We start from the raw sequence: 19686 nt of genomic DNA, 5'->3' as shown, positions 1-19686 counted from the left end.
ATGGTTTAGATTGCACATGGACATCAGACTCTTGTCGCTTTGACAAAAGTCTACTTTTGCCGAACGGAATAAAAGTTGTAAATCCATTTACATTCTGTAATCAAGATTGCAAGACATCGTTAATGATGCCAAAAAAGTTTGGTGGCGATGCACGAAGCATTGAGAAAGGAGATAGGAAAGTGGAAGACACAGACACCATTATATTATTTATAAACACTTGCGTAAAAACACACAAACAAAGAAACCCACAAACAAACACTTTGAAAATTCTAAATAGAACTAGCAGAAGTAACCGTCACTTCCCTGACAGATTTAATCAAACCACGACATGTTGTTCTTCACAAACATTCTGCTCTATTCACTCTATAATTTGCCTGAGGTCATCTTCCATCTGCTGGGACGTCCGCTAACATCACCTTCATCAACAATTCTTGCTACTTGTATAGGGTGAGAACAAGAAAATCACTTCCGCTTCACTGTGAAGCTCCGTGTTAGATTCTTTGGTTTGAACCTCCGCTTAAAACAAGTGGAATGAAACATTTTGAAATTTTGAATTATTCTCACTCAGATTTCAATGTCATCGTAATGCACATTATCAAGTTGTTTAAACATAAGAAGTTGATTCGTCATACCAGCTACCACCAGGTGGCGCTATACAATACACATTTACATAAAGAGAATTGGGGTCCTCCCTCCACTCTGAACCCCCTCCCCCAGATATTCTACCCCGACAGAAACCATAATGGGGGTACTCTTAGGCAACATGGAAATTTTGGTTGGATTTGGTTCAGTAGTTTTTTAGTTTTTTAAGCATATATAAACAAACTAACATGAATCGAGCTTTATATATGTATGTACTCGTGGGGTATGCTTACACATTGTAAGCAACAACGAAGAGTGCTTCATACGTAGCTACATAATAAATAGAAGCTTTGTGATTATAGCCAAGCATCACAGACCTGCTGTTAGATATCGATTGAGGTTTTCATTTGTTGTTTTTTTAAACAGACGCTTTAACAGTTTTTTACGCAAATTTTCATTTAATGATGCTTTCAGATGGTTCTGTGATTTTTCCCGGTGTATCGGCTTCGATGTCCATCGGCACGTGAAATGTCAGCTTTATACGTCACCCAAATGGAACCGAACATTAATATCAGTTGGTGAATGAGTCAGTAAGTGGTTAGAATGAGATACATATGAGAGAGGACCCAGTACCCTGGTACTCATCTTGCCGACCTCGGAATGATGACAGGCTGAGTCAACCCCACCTGGTATTAATTCAACAGCTGAACGGGATTCAAACTCAGGACCTTAGGATCCCAAGCCCGCCGCCCTAACCATTAGGCCAACACCAGGTGTACCTGCTGCAAAACCTCTACAAAAATCAGGAAACCGACATCAGAACTGGGCCCGGGGAAACTGATTGGCTCAGAATCGGAAAGGAAGTCGGGCAGGGCTGTATTTCATCGCCCTGCCAGTTCAATCTCCACAGTGAAATGGTAATCAGAGTAGCACTCACTGACAGAAGGGGATCAGGCTTGGTGGTTTGTATCTGAATAATCTGCGGTATGTGGATTATACCATTGCGCTGGTCGAGACGAGCAGGACTATTCAAGAAATTGAGAGAGCAGGACTATTCCTTAACACCCAGAAAACAATGGCCACAGAAAATCGACACCAGTTCCAGGTTGGTGGAGAAGAATTCATTTTCCTCGGGTCAAAGATCACTGCGGCTAGGCACTGCTCTGCAAAGATCGACAGAAGGTTATCACTTGGAAGAACAACAATGGCTACCTTGCAGAAGGTATGGAATGACAGGGATATCTCTGTTGGAACAAAGATCGGACTTGTCCATGCACTTATCTTCCCTACCGTGATTTATGCTGCTGAAACATGGACGACTACAAAAAGAGGCAGGTTGAGAATGCAGGCCTTTGAAATGTGGTATTTCCGACGGCTGCTTCAAATTCCCTGGAATGCAAGCAGATCAAACGATTCCATCCACCAGAACCTCCACCATACTATGCTACCATCCTCCACAGAAGATGGTCTATATTGGTCACATTATGAGGTCCCAACACCACATTATAAGGTCCCAACACCACATTATGAGGTCCCAACACCACATTAAGAGGTCCCAACACCACATTATGAGGTCCCAACACCACATTATGAGGTCCCAACACCACATTATGAGGTCCCAACACCACATTATGAGGTCCCAACACCACATTATGAGGTCGCACCACCACATTATGAGGTCCCAACACCACATTATGAGGTCCCAACACCACATTATGAGGTCCCAACACCACATTATGAGGTCCAAACACCACATTATGAGGTCCCACCACCACATTATTAGGTCCCAACACCACATTATGAGGTCAGTGGAACTCATAGAAAAGGGAGACCTAGATCCAGATGGCTGCACAAAGTGAAGTCAGCAAAGAAGATGCAAATGAATGACCTCAAGGAGGCAGTGAGAGACAGGTGTAGCTGGCAGGCCGAGAAGGCTGCAAGGAGTTGGCAACGACTTGGAAGCTCAAGGTGACAATGTGACTCTGGCTCGATTCAAAATCCCTGCTTCACAACATCAGCAACTGTTTAGTTGTGAATAACAAGGAGAACAAGAATGGCATTCGGTAGAGCGCATACCTTCCGTTAACCAAAATCGAATTGGCTTGTTCTTGTCACCCACCTAACTCATCCACCAAATGTTGTCATAATCCGTCCACCCAGCTGGTAACAGGAGTACATCAATGGTATGCTAATAATCTCTAATGGAACACACACACACACACCCACATGTGTAAATGGTACAAAGGAGGCAAGGATGCAATTTTTTTTTTTAATTAAATTAGAAATATGAAAAAGAACAGGCTTAAAAGCACCTGAAGTTCATTACGATTGCATAATGAACTAGAACGGCACTCAGCAGAGCGCATAACTCCACCTGGTTGGCCACATCACTCAATGGTGAAAAATCTCAACTTTAAAAATTCTACGAGCTGGATCCAGATCCGGATCTTCACCAAAATTGAATCGAATCATCCTTGTCAGACAACCAACCTGTCCAACAAGTTTCGTCCAAATCCATCTGTAACTTTTTGAGATATCCTGCTATGTATCGTTTTTGGCCTTATCTCCCAATGGTGAAGAATCACTTAAAAATTAAATAATTCTCATATCCGAATCCATATTCAGATCTTTACCAAAATCGAATCATTTGGTCCTTGTCACATACATTACATCACTGACAAATTTCGTCTGAATCCGTCCACAACCTTTTGAGATATTTTGTTCACAAACGGACAGACAAACGGACAAACAGACAGACAGGGGTGAAATCATAACCTCCATCCACCTTTGGTGCCGGAGGTAACTACAGGAAGAGCAGCTGCTATTTTGAAGTGACAACGGTGTGACTATTTGCCCACATCTTCCATTTCTCTCATATGTTTCCGTTCTCCTTTCATCCCTTCCATCTGTCTCTGGCAAATCCAAGCAACCAAGAGCTTATGATCATTGCTTATGATCATACAGAACCCCATCATGGCCTGCCCTCTCTCACCCCATCCTCATCTTCTACCACGTCTCCTCCGACTGATGCCAGCGTGGTCCATTTGCAGTTGTTGCTGGCACGAGCCGCACATCGCTTGTGCACCTTGAATTTGCATACTTGGGGAAGAGGATGGGATTAAGGAAGAGAGAAGCGCAAAGAGAGGGTGACGCTGATGCTTATCCATGAAAATGTACAAATGAAATGTGAGAGACAAATCACAGTAATTTAATGAACATTTGATACGATCCACGATTGAGTGAGTCGGAGCATTATGACCTAGTTACATCCATTTTGTTGACAAATTAGCACGAGCCAATCATCTTCAATCACAATTAATATCGCAGCGGTTTCTGCACGGACAGAAGACACCGTGGATTCCAGAAAAAAAACCAATTCAGCGTTCTCTTCGGAGATAGGCAGACGCACCAGCACCTCACCTACCTTCGCAAGAAAGGCCGTGGTTCGTGACTCCAGAAAGAGCTTCTCGACAGACGTTGCAGAAGGTGGGTCTTGCGTGGCCGCATGCAAACCAGTTATGGCTTCCAGAAAAGTGGTCAAACACCAGCTGGCATGTCTATCCGGTGGCAGGATGAGGAGAAACACAGCAACGATGTCAGGAGGATTCCATGAGGAATCTTACTATAATTCACCAAATGTCTGTCCGTCCGTCTGTTCCCAGGTACCGCAAAAACGGCTCAACCGATCGCAACGAAATTTTAGGTGGGTAATCCTGGGACCCCCTGGAGTAAAATAGGCTATATTGTTTTTCCAATTTTTTTTCCCAATTTTTCCAAACACGATGGAATAATATTTACCGATATGAACAGTGATGTGGCTTTTATTAAAATCCTACAAATACTGTTTAGATTTTGATGATTTGCGTGTGATATGATTTTACGGAGGTTTATATAAATCGTTAAAAAAAAATTTTAAACCCTTAAATTTCTGATATTTTGCCTTTTCATTTGGGCCTCCCAATTGAAGCCCCGCCCATAGGGTGGGTACCGTTGCTAGTATTCCATAATTTGATCGACACACCTCTTTCACACCTGTCGGCCTTACCTCAGAAGGGTCACGGTTCTGAACGGATTTCAGCGCAGAAATCCAGTCCTCCATGTCCTTCCGACTTTCAGCGCACAGCACCAGCCGGCGAAACGCGGTGATCACCTATAAGGACAAGAAACAGTTTCAGTCGAAGCATGTGGTTCGATCCACGGTGTCGCAAGCTCAAAACTCCCCCATATCTATGGATTTGCACAGAAACACATTTTCCACTGCACGACCACTGCTTCCCGCTCCACCCACACAGTGGTTTCGGTTTTCCATTGGGCTCCATGGTCAATGATAGTTGTTGGCAAAAAAGTATTTAGCTTCTCCTTTTTGTTTCTAGAAATAACCTCTTTAGCTAGTGTCTGCATCGGGTGATCATTTTTTGCACCTCACAACCCTTTACTCATCACTTTCATTCCATTCCGCGCCTCACAGTGAAGCTGTTGTTCACGTTCTTCGTGCTATTCTCAGCGACGATGGCCTCCGTCAGCTCCACCTCGTCGAATATCAGTGACTGGTTGGCAAAAATGGAGAAACACACCGTCAATTATATGCCTTGAATAGTAATTGGATAAATTTAACAAACACCACAAACTGCGAACAAGTTACAGGAAAAAAAATCTCCATTTATCGACAATGCACTGAAATCTGTTAAAAACTCCCTGTTAACCACAACTGACTAAGAACAGTCACACGGTGACGATGAATGAATGAATGAATGATCGTTTTAAGGCCATTTTCCCCGCTAGAGCGGGGGTTAGCCTTGCGGGCCCCATGACAATCATGGTTCCCTGTTTGAGGCGATGTTTTTATGGCCGGATGCCCTTCCTGACCCCAACCCTTAGTCTCCTCTTAGGATGCGCAGGGATACGGTGTACCTATTCTAAATCGGGGTACACACCGTGATCATTCATCCCAGCAAGCTGGTACTCGATACAGCATGCAAAACATTCACACAACTACAGCATACCGTGAACAGCCACACAACTACAACATATTATGGATGACAATTACACAAGTACAGCATACCGCAAGTACAGCATACCGTGAACAGCCACACAACTACAGCATATTATGGATGACAATTACACAACTACAGCATACCGTGAACAGCCACACAACTACAACATATTATGGATGACAATTACACAAGTACAGCATACCGCAACTACAGCATACCGTGAACAGCCACACAACTACAGCATATTATGGATGACAATTACACAAGTACAGCATACCGTGAACAGCCATACAACTACAGCATATTATGGATGACAATTACACAAGTACAGCATACCGCAAGTACAGCATACCGTGAACAGCCACACAACTACAGCATATTATGGATGACAATTACACAAGTACAGCATACCGTGAACAGCCATACAACTACAGCATATTATGGATGACAATTACACAAGTACAGCATACCGCAAGTACAGCATACCGTGAACAGCCACACAACTACAGCATATTATGGATGACAATTACACAAGTACAGCATACCGTGAACAGCCACACAACTACAGCATATTATGGATGACAATTACACAAGTACAGCATACCGTGAACAGCCATACAACTACAGCATATTATGGATGACAATTACACAAGTACAGCATACCGCAAGTACAGCATACTGTGAACAGCCATACAACTACAGCATATTATGGATGACAATTGCACAAGTACAGCATACCGTGAACAGCCATACAACTACAGCATATTATGGATGACAATTACACAAGTACAGCATACCGTGAACAGCCACACAACTACAGCATATTATGGATGACAATTGCACAAGTACAGCATACCGCAAGTACAGCATTCCGTGAACAGCCACACAACTACAGCATATTATGGATGACAATTACACAAGTACAGCATACCGTGAACAGCCATACAACTACAGCATATTATGGATGACAATTACACAAGTACAGCATACCGCAAGTACAGCATACTGTGAACAGCCATACAACTACAGTATATTATGGATGACAATTACACAAGTACAGCATACCGTGAACAGCCACACAACTACAGCATATTATGGATGACAATTACACAACTACAGCATACCGTGAACAGCCACACAACTACAGCATATTATGGATGACAATTACACAACTACAACATATTATGGATGACAATTACACAAGTACAGCATACCGTGAACAGCCACACAACTACAGCATATTATGGATGACAATTACACAACTACAGCATACCGTGAACAGCCACACAACTACAGCATATTATGGATGACAATTACACAACTACAACATATTATGGATGACAATTACACAACTACAGCATATTATGGATGACAATTACACAACGACAGCATACTGTGAACAGCCACACAACTACAGCATATTATGGATGACAATTACACAAGTACAGCATATTATGGATGACAATTACACAAGTACAGCATACTGCAAGTACAGCATACCGTGAACAGCCACACAACTACAGCATATTATGGATGACAATTACACAACTACAGCATACCGTGAACAGCCACACAACTACAGCATATTATGGATGACAATTACACAACTACAACATATTATGGATGACAATAACACAACTACAGCATATTATGGATGACAATTACACAACTACAGCATACTGTGAACAGCCACACAACTACAGCATATTATGGATGACAATTACACAAGTACAACATATTATGGATGACAATTACACAAGTACAGCATACCGTGAACAGCCACACAACTACAGCATATTATGAATGACAATTACACAAGTACAGCATACCGTGAACAGCCACACAACTACAGCATATTATGGATGACAATTACACAACTACAGCATATTATGGATGACAATTACACAACTACAGCATATTATGGATGACAATTACACAACTACAGCATATTATGGATGACAATTACACAACTACAGCATATTATGGATGACAATTACACAACTACAGCATACCGTGAACAGTCACACAACTACAGCATATTATGGATGACAATTACACAACTACAGCATATTATGGATGACAATTACACAACTACAGCATATTATGGATGACAATTACACAACTACAGCATATTATGGATGACAATTACACAACTACAGCATATTATGGATGACAATTACACAAGTACAGCATACCGTGAACAGCCACACAACTACAGCATATTATGGATGACAATTACACAACTACAGCATACCGTGAACAGCCACACAACTACAGCATATTATGGATGACAATTACACAACTACAACATATTATGGATGACAATTACACAACTACAGCATATTATGGATGACAATTACACAACTACAGCATACTGTGAACAGCCACACAACTACAGCATATTATGGATGACAATTACACAAGTACAGCATATTATGGATGACAATTACACAAGTACAGCATACTGCAAGTACAGCATACCGTGAACAGCCACACAACTACAGCATATTATGGATGACAATTACACAAGTACAACATATTATGGATGACAATTACACAACTACAGCATATTATGGATGACAATTACACAACTACAGCATACTGTGAACAGCCACACAACTACAGCATATTATGGATGACAATTACACAAGTACAGCATATTATGGATGACAATTACACAAGTACAGCATACTGCAAGTACAGCATACCGTGAACAGCCACACAACTACAGCATATTATGGATGACAATTACACAAGTACAGCATATTATGGATGACAATTACACAAGTACAGCATACTGCAAGTACAGCATACCGTGAACAGCCACACAACTACAGCATATTATGGATGACAATTACACAACTACAGCATACCGTGAACAGCCACACAACTACAACATATTGTGGATGACAATTACACAACGACAGCATACCGTGAACAGCCACACAACTACAGCATATTATGGATGATAATTACACAACTACAACATATTGTGGATGACAATTACACAACTACAGCATACCGTGAACAGCCACACAACTACAGCATATTATGGATGATAATTACACAACTACAACATATTATGAATAACAATTACACAACTACAGCATACCGTGAACAGCCACCCAATAAAACATATTATGGATGTCAGTGACAAAACTATAGCCAACAGTCACAAAACGACAATATACCATTAACAGCGACACAAACACGCCATACTGTGAACAACAGTCACACAATCTCACCATCGACTGAACCGTGATGTCACAAATTCAATTCACATAAACTCAGGCACAAAGAGCATCAGATAGCAAACGTGGCCCTTCTTGCAACAGGATTCAAACATGCGCTTCATGGAATGGAAGCAAAGCACATGTGCATGCAACTGGCATCTTCAAACAGAGTCTTGTGTCCTTCCAGGAATCCCGTTTTCACTTCATCAAACACGCAGCATCAACAACGAATGCCATCACCACCGCTACCAAGTAGAGCAACCGAGATAACGAACTCGATGTGTGGCACGTTGAGGTTCTCCTTTCCTGTGACCGTCGGTGTTTAGAAAACAGTAACAAACCCCCTCTCAAACTGCCATTTGCTATTTTTACTCCTTCAGACTATAAATAGGGAGGCCAGCTCGCCTCTGGCACTATCCGGCTTTATTCACTCCAGCTCTCAATCTGGAGCAAGTTACAAAACAAGTACGAGCGCATTGGAAGATATCGGTTCAGCATGCAAGTTCAGGCCTGCGATGACATTCCTTTATTACTCTACGAACTGAAGCGCGTGGTAAAATACCACGAGGGAAGGAGGAAAAAACGGATGCTTTTTATTCTTGCCCGGATCGAAGGAGCTCAAAAAATTGAAATCGCATTTCTGAACATCAAAGATATGACATCACATCCTCGGTTCGTATTTTGGTACCTAAGTTCATTTCACACAATTAAAGTACAAAACTTCACTACTCCCGAAGACCCTGCCAAAGACCCTGAAGACCCAAAACACCCCAAAGACCCAAAATATCCTTAAAGGCCCAGAGGATCCAAACGACTCTGAAGACCCAAAACACAATGAAGACCCAAAAAACCCTGAAGACCCAAAATACCCTGAAGACCCAAAAGACACCGAAATGGTCAAATATGCCTATCTCTCTGAAACGACATGTGGTGAGGCGCGCGGAGCGCACCAAGTCACACAAGTATAATTATTAATTACACATTCTATAGAAGATTAATTTTAATAATTAGCCTGGTGTTGGCTTAGCGGTTAGGGTGCCTGCTTGGGATCTTAGGATCCTGAGTTTGAATACTGGTCGATTGCTGAATTAACGCCAGTGGGGTTGACTCAGCCTATCATCCTTCCGAGGTCGGCAAATTAAGTACCAGCTTGCTGGGATGAATGATCCCGGTGTGTACCTCGATTTAGAATAGGTACACCGTATCCCTGCGCATCGTAAGAGGCGACTAAGGGTTGGGGTCAGGAAGGGCATCCGGCCATAAAAACATTGCCTCAAACAGGGAACCATGATCGTCATGGGGCCCGCAAGACTAACCCCCGCTCTAGCGGGGAAAATGGCCTTAAACCGATCATTCATTCATTCCTACCTGGGGAAGGGGGACACCCACTTTGCAGACCCTCCTCACCCTACCCCATGCCCAACCCCTCCCAGACCCTCAAATCCCCTCCCCAGACCATCCAGCCTTTGCTCCCAGATTTCCACACCCCATTTACCCCCACACCTCCCAGCGCCCCACTCCTCTCTGTTGCTCCCTTCCTTCGCATCACGGGTCCCTTCAATTCTCCCGCATTTTCTTCTCTCAATCTTGACAACAATGCAAACGGCTTAATCGGAGCAGTGTCCGCACCGATAGCACCCCGCATCCATTGCTGTGCTCGCTTGGGCTCGAACCACCATTTGCGTGTTGTGCGGAGAGTGCCAGGACGTCACATAGCCGGCTCAGACGTTCCCCAAAGCATGGTGGTACCTGCCTCGGTACCTTGCTTTATACATATCGTTAAAAGTAAATTCTTCCACAGTGCAGTCGTGAGATTCCCCGTATTACTCGGCCAAAGACCTTATAATCATTAATGATGGGTTTTCTGGTGTGGTTCCTGTCGAGTTTTTAAAGAGAAAATAGTATGGAGAAGACGGCTGCCTCTATCACTCCAATATATTTACCTGCGTAGCATTTGAAGCCAAAACACGTTCATGGCTTATAATTATATAATACATCGAACATGGTAGTTAGAAAGGATAGCTCGGATAGATTCCAAATGCTCCTTATACCAGAGGCCTCCCTGAAGACTGAGGCTCATACCGTCACAAAGGCCCATGACATGATCGTTATAAAGCTTGGCATTCTTCATGCAAATGTTTAACTGACTATTTTGAATACAGCAGAATGTAGAGTCACGTGGTCCAATCACCATTCCGCCGTCCAACACACGGCCTTACGTCCGCTGTCCCGTTCATCGCTTAGTTCCACTTTCCAGTTCATCAAATTGAGGCAGTATTATATTTTCCTGTTTAGGTTTGCATTAACTTGAAGCAACCTTTACCTAATCATACTAAAATATGCCATTTGTGTCTGTCCGTCTGTCTGATGAACTTTTGACGCCAATACATTCCGTCCTTACTTATCCAATCTCAACCAAACTTGACAGGATGGCCAAGGGTTACATAATGAAGGTTGTAGCGCATTCATTTGCCCCCCCCCCCCACCTCAAGGGGGTTTTCTTCCCCAAGCGGGTTTTCCCCGCCATTTCCGTCAATGGGTCGCATGTTGAGGTGTATAGCCGTATTGAGTTAGCTTTATCGTGGCGTTTTTCCAAAGAAGAAGATTTATCGTGGCGTTTTTCCAAAGACGCTTTGAATAACAAAATTAATGATAATCGCATATTATTAATGTTATGACAAAACAATATTAATACTAATGATGTCCCACTTCCCCCAAGGTGTTTTTCCTGCAGTGATAACGTGTTTAAATAGCTTATCGTTATAATGGCGTTTCCATGTGAGCAACAGTTTCTACAGGAAGAAAAAATATTATAAACCACAAACACGTATGATTTGCTTTTTAAACAGTCGCTAATGCTGTTTATAACACTAAATGAAGAAATTTGGAGGAATCCCGACATCCGTAAAGTAAGGCTTACTTTCAGAACTGAGCGAAGATCTATGGTACTCTATATAACCCACAAATGTTGGGGTAATAATATATGGCCCTTTCTGCCGCTACCGTGGCATTTTTCATAGCGAACTTTAGAAACTCGCTCCCACTGTTTAATACAAAACAAAGGGAGGAAGACTGGGATGTGCTCATTTACCAAGCAGCTAGCTTGCGCTTGCCAAACCAGCCATTCCTTAACGGTTTTGAATTGAGTGCTTGCTCGAATGCTTAAACAACTTGGCGATCTCTCCACAAGAAACTTGGTAAATGAACACACACCCAATGTTCTTGAGATCCGATCTTCGATCGACTGTAATCTACATACCCCAAAGAGGAATGACCCTTTCTGCAGCTCCAATAGTGAGCAGATATACTAGTAATTATAAATTCCCTGTAAGCATGCATTTATTAGAAGCAACCTTTACATATTGTCTAGGAGGATCATTCCGTGTTTTTGGGGGGGGGGGGGGGTGGAGGGGGGCAGACAGATAACATTAGCCCATTAGATACACAGTATAGAGTATTGTGAAATTCCAAAACAATCATATTTCTTAACAGCAAATACATCGCGGAATATTTCTTAACAACAAATTTGTTTTCTAAAAACATTTTGGAGTATTTGCAGCAATGGTCTGTTGCTTTATACACTGCCCAGGTTAAATTTTTGGTCTAAATAAATAAAAATTATAATTTTGCCCGTTGGTTTGGATGAATTTGAAGCAACTTTTACTTCATTTTTTTTTTTCTCTCCAGAGCATTTCCATGTTTCAGAGTGGGACAGACAGACAGACAAAGAGAATTAGCCAATTATATAAAAATTCAATTCAGAGTCTGTATTCATCCATCTACATATAGTCTCTTTCCATCCCTCCAGTCATCACTGAACCAAAATTCATGGAAAAATCTCTATGCATCAGTCATCATCGATGTAAACATTCATGGAAAAGTCTCTGTACATCCCTGCAGTCATTATCAATGTAAACATTCATGGAAAAGTCTCTGTACATCCCTCCAGTCATCATCGATGTAAACATTCATGGAAAAGTCTCTGTACATCCCTGCAGTCATTATCGATCCAAACATTTATGGAAAAATCTCTATACATCCCTCCAGTCATCATAGATCCAAACATTATGGAAAAATCTCTATACATCCTTCCAGCCATCATCAATCCAAACATTCATGGAAAAATCTCCATACATCCCTCCAGTCATCATCGATCCAAACATTATGGAAAAATCTCTATACATCCTTCCAGCCATCATCAATCCAAACATTCATGGAAAAATCTCTATACATCCCTCCAGTCATCATCGATCCAAACATTCATGGAAAAATCTCGATACATCCCTCCAGTCATCATCGATCCAAACATTATGGAAAAATCTCTATACATCCTTCCAGCCATCATCAATCCAAACATTCATGGAAAAATCTCTATACATCCCTCCAGTCATCATCAATCCAAACATTCATGGAAAAGTCTCTGTACATCCCTGCAGTCATTATCGATCCAAACATTTATGGAAAAATCTCTATACATCCCTCCAGTCATCATCAATCCAAACATTATGGAAAAATCTCTATACATCCTTCTCGTCATCATCAATCCAAACATTAATGGAAAAATCTCTATACATCCCTCCAGTCATCATCGATCCAAACATTATGGGAAAATCTCTATACATCCTTCCAGTCATCATCAATCCAAACATTCATGGAAAAATCTCTATACATCCCACCAGTCATCGATCCAAACATTCATGGAAAAATCACCAATACATCCCTCCAGTCATCATCAATCCAAACATTCATGGAAAAATCTCCATACATCCCTCCAGTCATCATCAATCCAAACATTCATGGAAAAATCTCTATACATCCCTCCAGTCATCATCGATCCAAACATTCATGGAAAAATCTCTATACATCCCTCCAGTCATCATCGATCCAAACATTCATGGAAAAATCTCTATACATCCCTCCAGTCATCATTGATCCAAACATTCATGGAAAAATCTCTATACATCCCTCCAGTCATCATCAATCCAAACATTCATGGAAAAATCTCTATACATCCCTCCAGTCATCATCGATCCAAACATTCATGGAAAAATCTCTACAGATCCCTCCAGTCATCATCGATCCAAACATTCATGGAAAAATCTCTATACATCCCTCCAGTCATCATCGATCCAAACATTCATGGAAAAATCTCTATACATCCCTCCAGTCGTCATCGATCCAAACATTCATGGAAAAATCTCTATACATCCCTCCAGTCATCATCGATCCAAACATTCATGGAAAAATCTCTATACATCCCTCCAGTCGTCATCGATCCAAACATTCATGGAAAAATCTCTATACATCCCTCCAGTCATCATCGATCCAAACATTCATGGAAAAATCTCTGTACATCCCTCCAGTCATCATCAATCCAAACATTCATGGAAAAATCTCTATTCATCCCTCCAGTCATCATCAATCCAAACATTCATGGAAAAATCTCTATTCATCCCTCCAGTCATCATCGATCCAAACATTCATGGAAAAATCTCCATACATCCTTCCAGTCATCATCAATCCAAACATTCATGGAAAAATCTCGATGCATCCCTCCAGTCATCATCAATCCAAACATTCATGGAAAAATCTCTATACATCCTTCCAGTCATCATCAATCCAAACATTCATGGAAAAATCTCTATACATCCCTCCAGTCGTCATCGATCCAAACATTCATGGAAAAATCTCTATACATCCCTCCAGTCATCATCGATCCAAACATTCATGGAAAAATCTCTATACATCCCTCCAGTCGTCATCGATCCAAACATTCATGGAAAAATCTCTATACATCCCTCCAGTCATCATCGATCCAAACATTCATGGAAAAATCTCTATACATCCCTCCAGTCGTCATCGATCCAAACATTCATGGAAAAATCTCTATACATCCCTCCAGTCATCATCGATCCAAACATTCATGGAAAAATCTCTGTACATCCCTCCAGTCATCATCAATCCAAACATTCATGGAAAAATCTCTACACATCCCTCCAGTCATCATCGATCCAAACATTCATGGAAAAATCTCTATACATCCCTCCTGTCATCATCGATCCAAACATTCATGGAAAAATCTCTATACATCCCTCCAGTCATCATCAATCCAAACATTCATGGAAAAATCTCTATTCATCCCTCCAGTCATCATCAATCCAAACATTCATGGAAAAATCTCTGTACATCCCTCGTCATCATCGATCCAAACATTCATGGAAAAATCTCTACACATCCCTCCAGTCATCATCAATCCAAACATTAATGGAAAAATCTCTATACATCCTTCCAGTCATCATCAATCCAAACATTCATGGAAAAATCTCTATTCATCCCTCCAGTCATCATCAATCCAAACATTCATGGAAAAATCTCTATTCATCCCTCCAGTCATCATCAATCCAAACATTCATGGAAAAATCTCTATTCATCCCTCCAGTCATCATCAATCCAAACATTCATGGAAAAATCTCTATTCATCCCTCCAGTCATCATCAATCCAAACATTCATGGAAAAATCTCTATTCATCCCTCCAGTCATCATCAATCCAAACATTCATGGAAAAATCTCTATTCATCCCTCCAGTCATCATCAATCCAAACATTCATGGAAAAATCTCTATTCATCCCTCCAGTCATCATCAATCCAAACATTCATGGAAAAATCTCTATACATCCTTCCAGTCATCATCAATCCAAACATTCATGGAAAAATCTCGATGCATCCCTCCAGTCATCATCAATCCAAACATTCATGGAAAAATCTCTATACATCCCTCCAGTCATCATCAATCCAAACATTCATGGAAAAATCTCGATGCATCCCTCCAGTCATCATCGATGTAAACATTCATGGAAAAATCTCGATGCATCCCTCCAGTCATCATCAATCCAGCTATATTGTTTATACATCCAACCACAATCACGATCCATAGTATCTACCTATAGTCTTTTCATTCCTCCAGTTTCTATAGATCCATCCATCCATAATCTTTATCCATACATCTTTCGACACACCCATCCACAATCTCCATCGATAAACAGTAATTTCATCCCTCGAGTCTCTTTTTTCTTTTTTCCAGTCCACATGCACCCATAGTCTATCGTCTATACACTGGAGTTTCACTAACTATACCTCGTCATCACACTTGAGAAATGAAAAATAAACAAAAAAAAAAAAAAAAAAAAAAAAATTCAAACAATGGAATAACTGTGGACGCCATTTCACCACAGTGGCAAAACCAGAAAGTAAATACATCCGATCAAATTTCCCACCCACATCTTCAATCTAATGGCGACCGATGTGTGTCATTTCATGTGCACGACTGTCCGTAAAACGTCACTTGTTAATACCTTCATCACCAACGTTGGATGGAAGTTATGTTTTCACCCCTGTCTGTCTGTCTGTCTGTGAGCAGAATATCTCAAAAAGTTATGGACCGATTCAGACGAAATCTGGTGGAAAGGTTCGGTATATGACGAGGACAAATCGATTCGATTTTGGTGAAGATCCGAATCTGGATTCGATAATTTTTTATTTATTCTCCACTATTGAGAGATGGGACCAAGAACGATATATAGCATGATATTCCAAACAGTTATGGATGGATTATGGCAAAAGTAGATGCAGGAGGGCACACGAACAAGCCGATTATATTTTGGTTCAGATCCGGATTCAGATCTGGCCTATCGGTGGGATACAAAACGTAAACTGTTCAGCCTGGCCTATGTACGCGCTCTTCCTAGTGCCCTTCTCGTTCTTCAATGGATATCTAATTCAAGGCTGTGCAAAAAAAAAAAAAGGGTGGTTAAAAATAAATGTGTTCAAACCTGTGGCTGAAACTTCTGTGGCATGATGAAAGAAAACTGAACATGTGTTTAGCAACTGTGGCTAAACTTTTAACCGGTCCAATGAAAACCAGGCAATATCCATTCGTCCATCGATCCATCAAACAACTATTTCCACTGCATTCACCAGCTGAACCAATGTTAGCTCTTTCACGAGCCTCGATTCAGTATACAAAAAAAAAAAAATCCCACCATGAACTTGAGCTCAAAAACCTCACCGAACTTTGGCCCAAACAAATATTTGTCCATGCTTCATACTCACATAGCGAGAGCAGTCTCTTACTCTTTCCATCCGCAGCCATGCATCCAAATGTTCACGGTTATCTTAACTGGCTAAAAGCAACCCAGCTAAAAACCGTCATCCAGGTGTTCCGCAGCTGGGTCGAGGCATCATTTTGCGCTCTCCGTCAGATGGATGTTAAACCAGAGGACATCTTGCTAGCAATGGAGGTCCACCTTAAAGATCCCATGGTGCCTTCCGCAAATAGTCAGGTTTACAGTCTGGGTAAAAGATTCATTTCGGTCAAGGCTTCTGTCATCGAGTGCAAGTTTCATTCATTTCTGAGCGTTGATGAATTGTAAAGCTGTATTTATGTACTTGTGTTTGCTCGGTTTCCTGATCCTCTTTTCTCTGCAATAAATTGTATTCAAACTTCCTTTACTGAATATATTTAATTTGCAGTTTCCACTACTATGTTAGTAAAGGTATGTGTGTTTGCCTCCCTTGACGTAGTGGTGCTTTCGGTTGTTTAGCTGGCAGCTGGCCTGTTTACATTAGACTTTATCAACTGGTTTTGCCTTGTTAAATAAGCAGTTGGCAAAACCTTGCCTTTTTGGGTACACACCATGACTTTGCCCTTCGGTAAATTCAGTTGATGTTGGAGTAGCTTGCTCGTGACTATGTATAACCATGCATTTTGGACTTTTTGAGAAAGCAAGCTTACTTTTTAATCATACATAGTCTCTATACATCCATCAATCCATAATCTTTATCCATACATTGTCTCTATACATCCATCAATCCATAATCTTTATCCATACATAGTTTCTATACATCCATCAATCCATAATCTTCATTCATACATTGTCTATATACATCCATCCAGCCATAATCTTTATCCATACATTGTCTCTATACATCCATCAATCCATAATCTTTATCCATACATTGTCTCTATACATCCATCCAGCCATAATCTTTATCCATACATTGTCTCTATACATCCATCCAGCCATAATCTTTATCCATACATTGTCTCTATACATCCATCAATCCATAATCTTTATCCATACATAGTCTCTATACATCCATCCTTCCATAATCTTCATTCATACATTGTCTATATACATCCATCCATCCATATCTCTATCCATACATTGTCTATATACATCCCTCCTCCATAATCTTTATTCATAATCTCGATACATCCATCCATCCATAATCTTTATCCATACATTGTCTATATACATCCGTCCATCCATAATCTTTATCCATACATTGTCTATATACATCCATCCATCCATAATCTTTAGCCATAAATTGTCTCTATAAATCCATCCATCCACCATAATCTTTATCCATACATTGTCTCAATACATCCATCCATCCACCATAATCTTTATCCATACATTGTCTCAATACATCCATCCACAATCTTTATCCATACATCGTCTCTATACACCCATCCATCCACCATAATCTTTATCCATACATTGTCTCAATACATCCATCCACAATCTCCATTGTTCCATAGTCGTTTCATACATCTAGTTTCTATACATCCAAGTATATAGTCTCCATCCATCCATAATCTCTATACATCCCATATCCATACATTCACACATAGACTCTATACATCCTTCATACATACATATCTCGAACACGAGAATTTTATATATTTTTAAGTGATTCTTCACCATTGAATGATGGGGCCAAAAACGATGTATAGCATGATATTTCAAAAAGTCATGGAGGAATTATGACAAAACTATGTGGAAGAGTTGTTTTGGTGACAATAACAAGTCGATAAGATGGTTGGTTCAGGCCCGTATCCAGATCCAGCCTATCAGTGTAATACAAAATGTAAACTGTTCAGCCTGGTGGAGGTTTGTGCTCTAACGAGTGACGTTCTAATTTTTTGTGATAACATCCAGTTTTGAAGTTATTCTGTTCAGCAGTTCAATGAGGGCATGATCAGGTATGATAATTCACCCCCTTCTTATGATAATTCCCCCACTTTAATATAAAAGTAAAAACCCAAGTGGGAGCGGGCCTTCCCAACTTAGTAGAACATTTCCAAGCACATTTAGCAGTGTACAACCACAACTTATCAACTTATTTTGTCCAGCAGTTTAGAAATGCATAAAATACACAACATGTATGTAAGTTGGCCAAGTAGTGTGTGATTTTAAGGTTTTCGTGCAGAGATACTATTATAATACCCTCGGAAACGAAAATCCGCAAATAGAGAGTACCAAACCGCGAATAGAGAGGCCAAATCCGCGAATGGCGAGACAAAAATCCGCAAATAGAGAGACCAAACCGCGAATAGAGAGGCCAAATCCGCGAATGGCGAGACAAAAATCCGCGAATGGCGAGGCAAATCCCACGAATGTCAACGATAATCCTCGGAGGTTTTATAAATACCGTATGTGAAGCTAACGGCTCGTGAATTATTTTTTTTGTGCCCCTGAAAAAACGCGATTTTACAGAACACGGCCACGAATAGAAAAACACCCGCAAATTAGGGGGACACTTTTCCGCGAAAAGGGAAACAGGTCACATTTTATCACCCCGGAATAGCGGAACCATGAATACCGGGGTCTGACAGTACTTTACACAGCTGGGACTTGACATACGTTCTCCACTGAGAGCGACGCCACACAATCCACCTTAACATAGATCGTTTGTGTCGCCTCCCCCTCCAGGACCCCCATGGCTAAGTATTTTTATTAATGCCTAAAACCTTTCCAGGCACACCCCAAGTACCCCAACAAATTTCAACTCATTCCGTCCAGTAGTTTTGGAG

At 41.0% G+C, this 19686-nt stretch overlaps 2 protein-coding genes across 16 annotated transcripts in view; one reads left to right on the top strand and one right to left on the bottom strand.

Moving 5' to 3' along the window:
* Window positions 1-19686, top strand: part of DHRS12 (dehydrogenase/reductase 12) — a 275332-nt gene that overhangs the window by 27850 nt on the left and 227796 nt on the right. The gene's annotated exons all lie outside the window — the stretch shown is intronic.
* Window positions 1-19686, bottom strand: part of DGKD (diacylglycerol kinase delta) — a 193300-nt gene that overhangs the window by 108447 nt on the left and 65167 nt on the right. For 8 of the 15 annotated variants that reach the window (XM_068117345.2, XM_078777884.1, XM_068117347.2 and 5 more), the window contains exons 3-6: window positions 5049-5129; window positions 4628-4732; window positions 4007-4139; window positions 3575-3681 (exon numbers count right to left, since the gene is read on the bottom strand). In XM_068117345.2, coding sequence (XP_067973446.2) covers window positions 3575-3681; window positions 4007-4139; window positions 4628-4732; window positions 5049-5129 — 426 coding nt within the window. Of the gene's footprint in view, window positions 1-2658; window positions 2747-3574; window positions 3682-4006; window positions 4140-4627; window positions 4733-5003; window positions 5130-8821; window positions 9121-19686 lie in introns of those variants that run through there. The other 7 variants (XM_078777887.1, XM_078777888.1, XM_068117349.2 and 4 more) reach the window with 5 other exon arrangements.

This window comes from Myxine glutinosa, chromosome 5 (assembly GCF_964187855.1).
Source record: "Myxine glutinosa chromosome 5, kmMyxGlut1.1, whole genome shotgun sequence".
NCBI lineage: Eukaryota > Metazoa > Chordata > Myxini > Myxiniformes > Myxinidae > Myxine > Myxine glutinosa.
The sequence above is the reverse complement of the archived record's forward strand: the minus strand, read 5'-3'. Positions and strand labels throughout refer to the sequence as shown.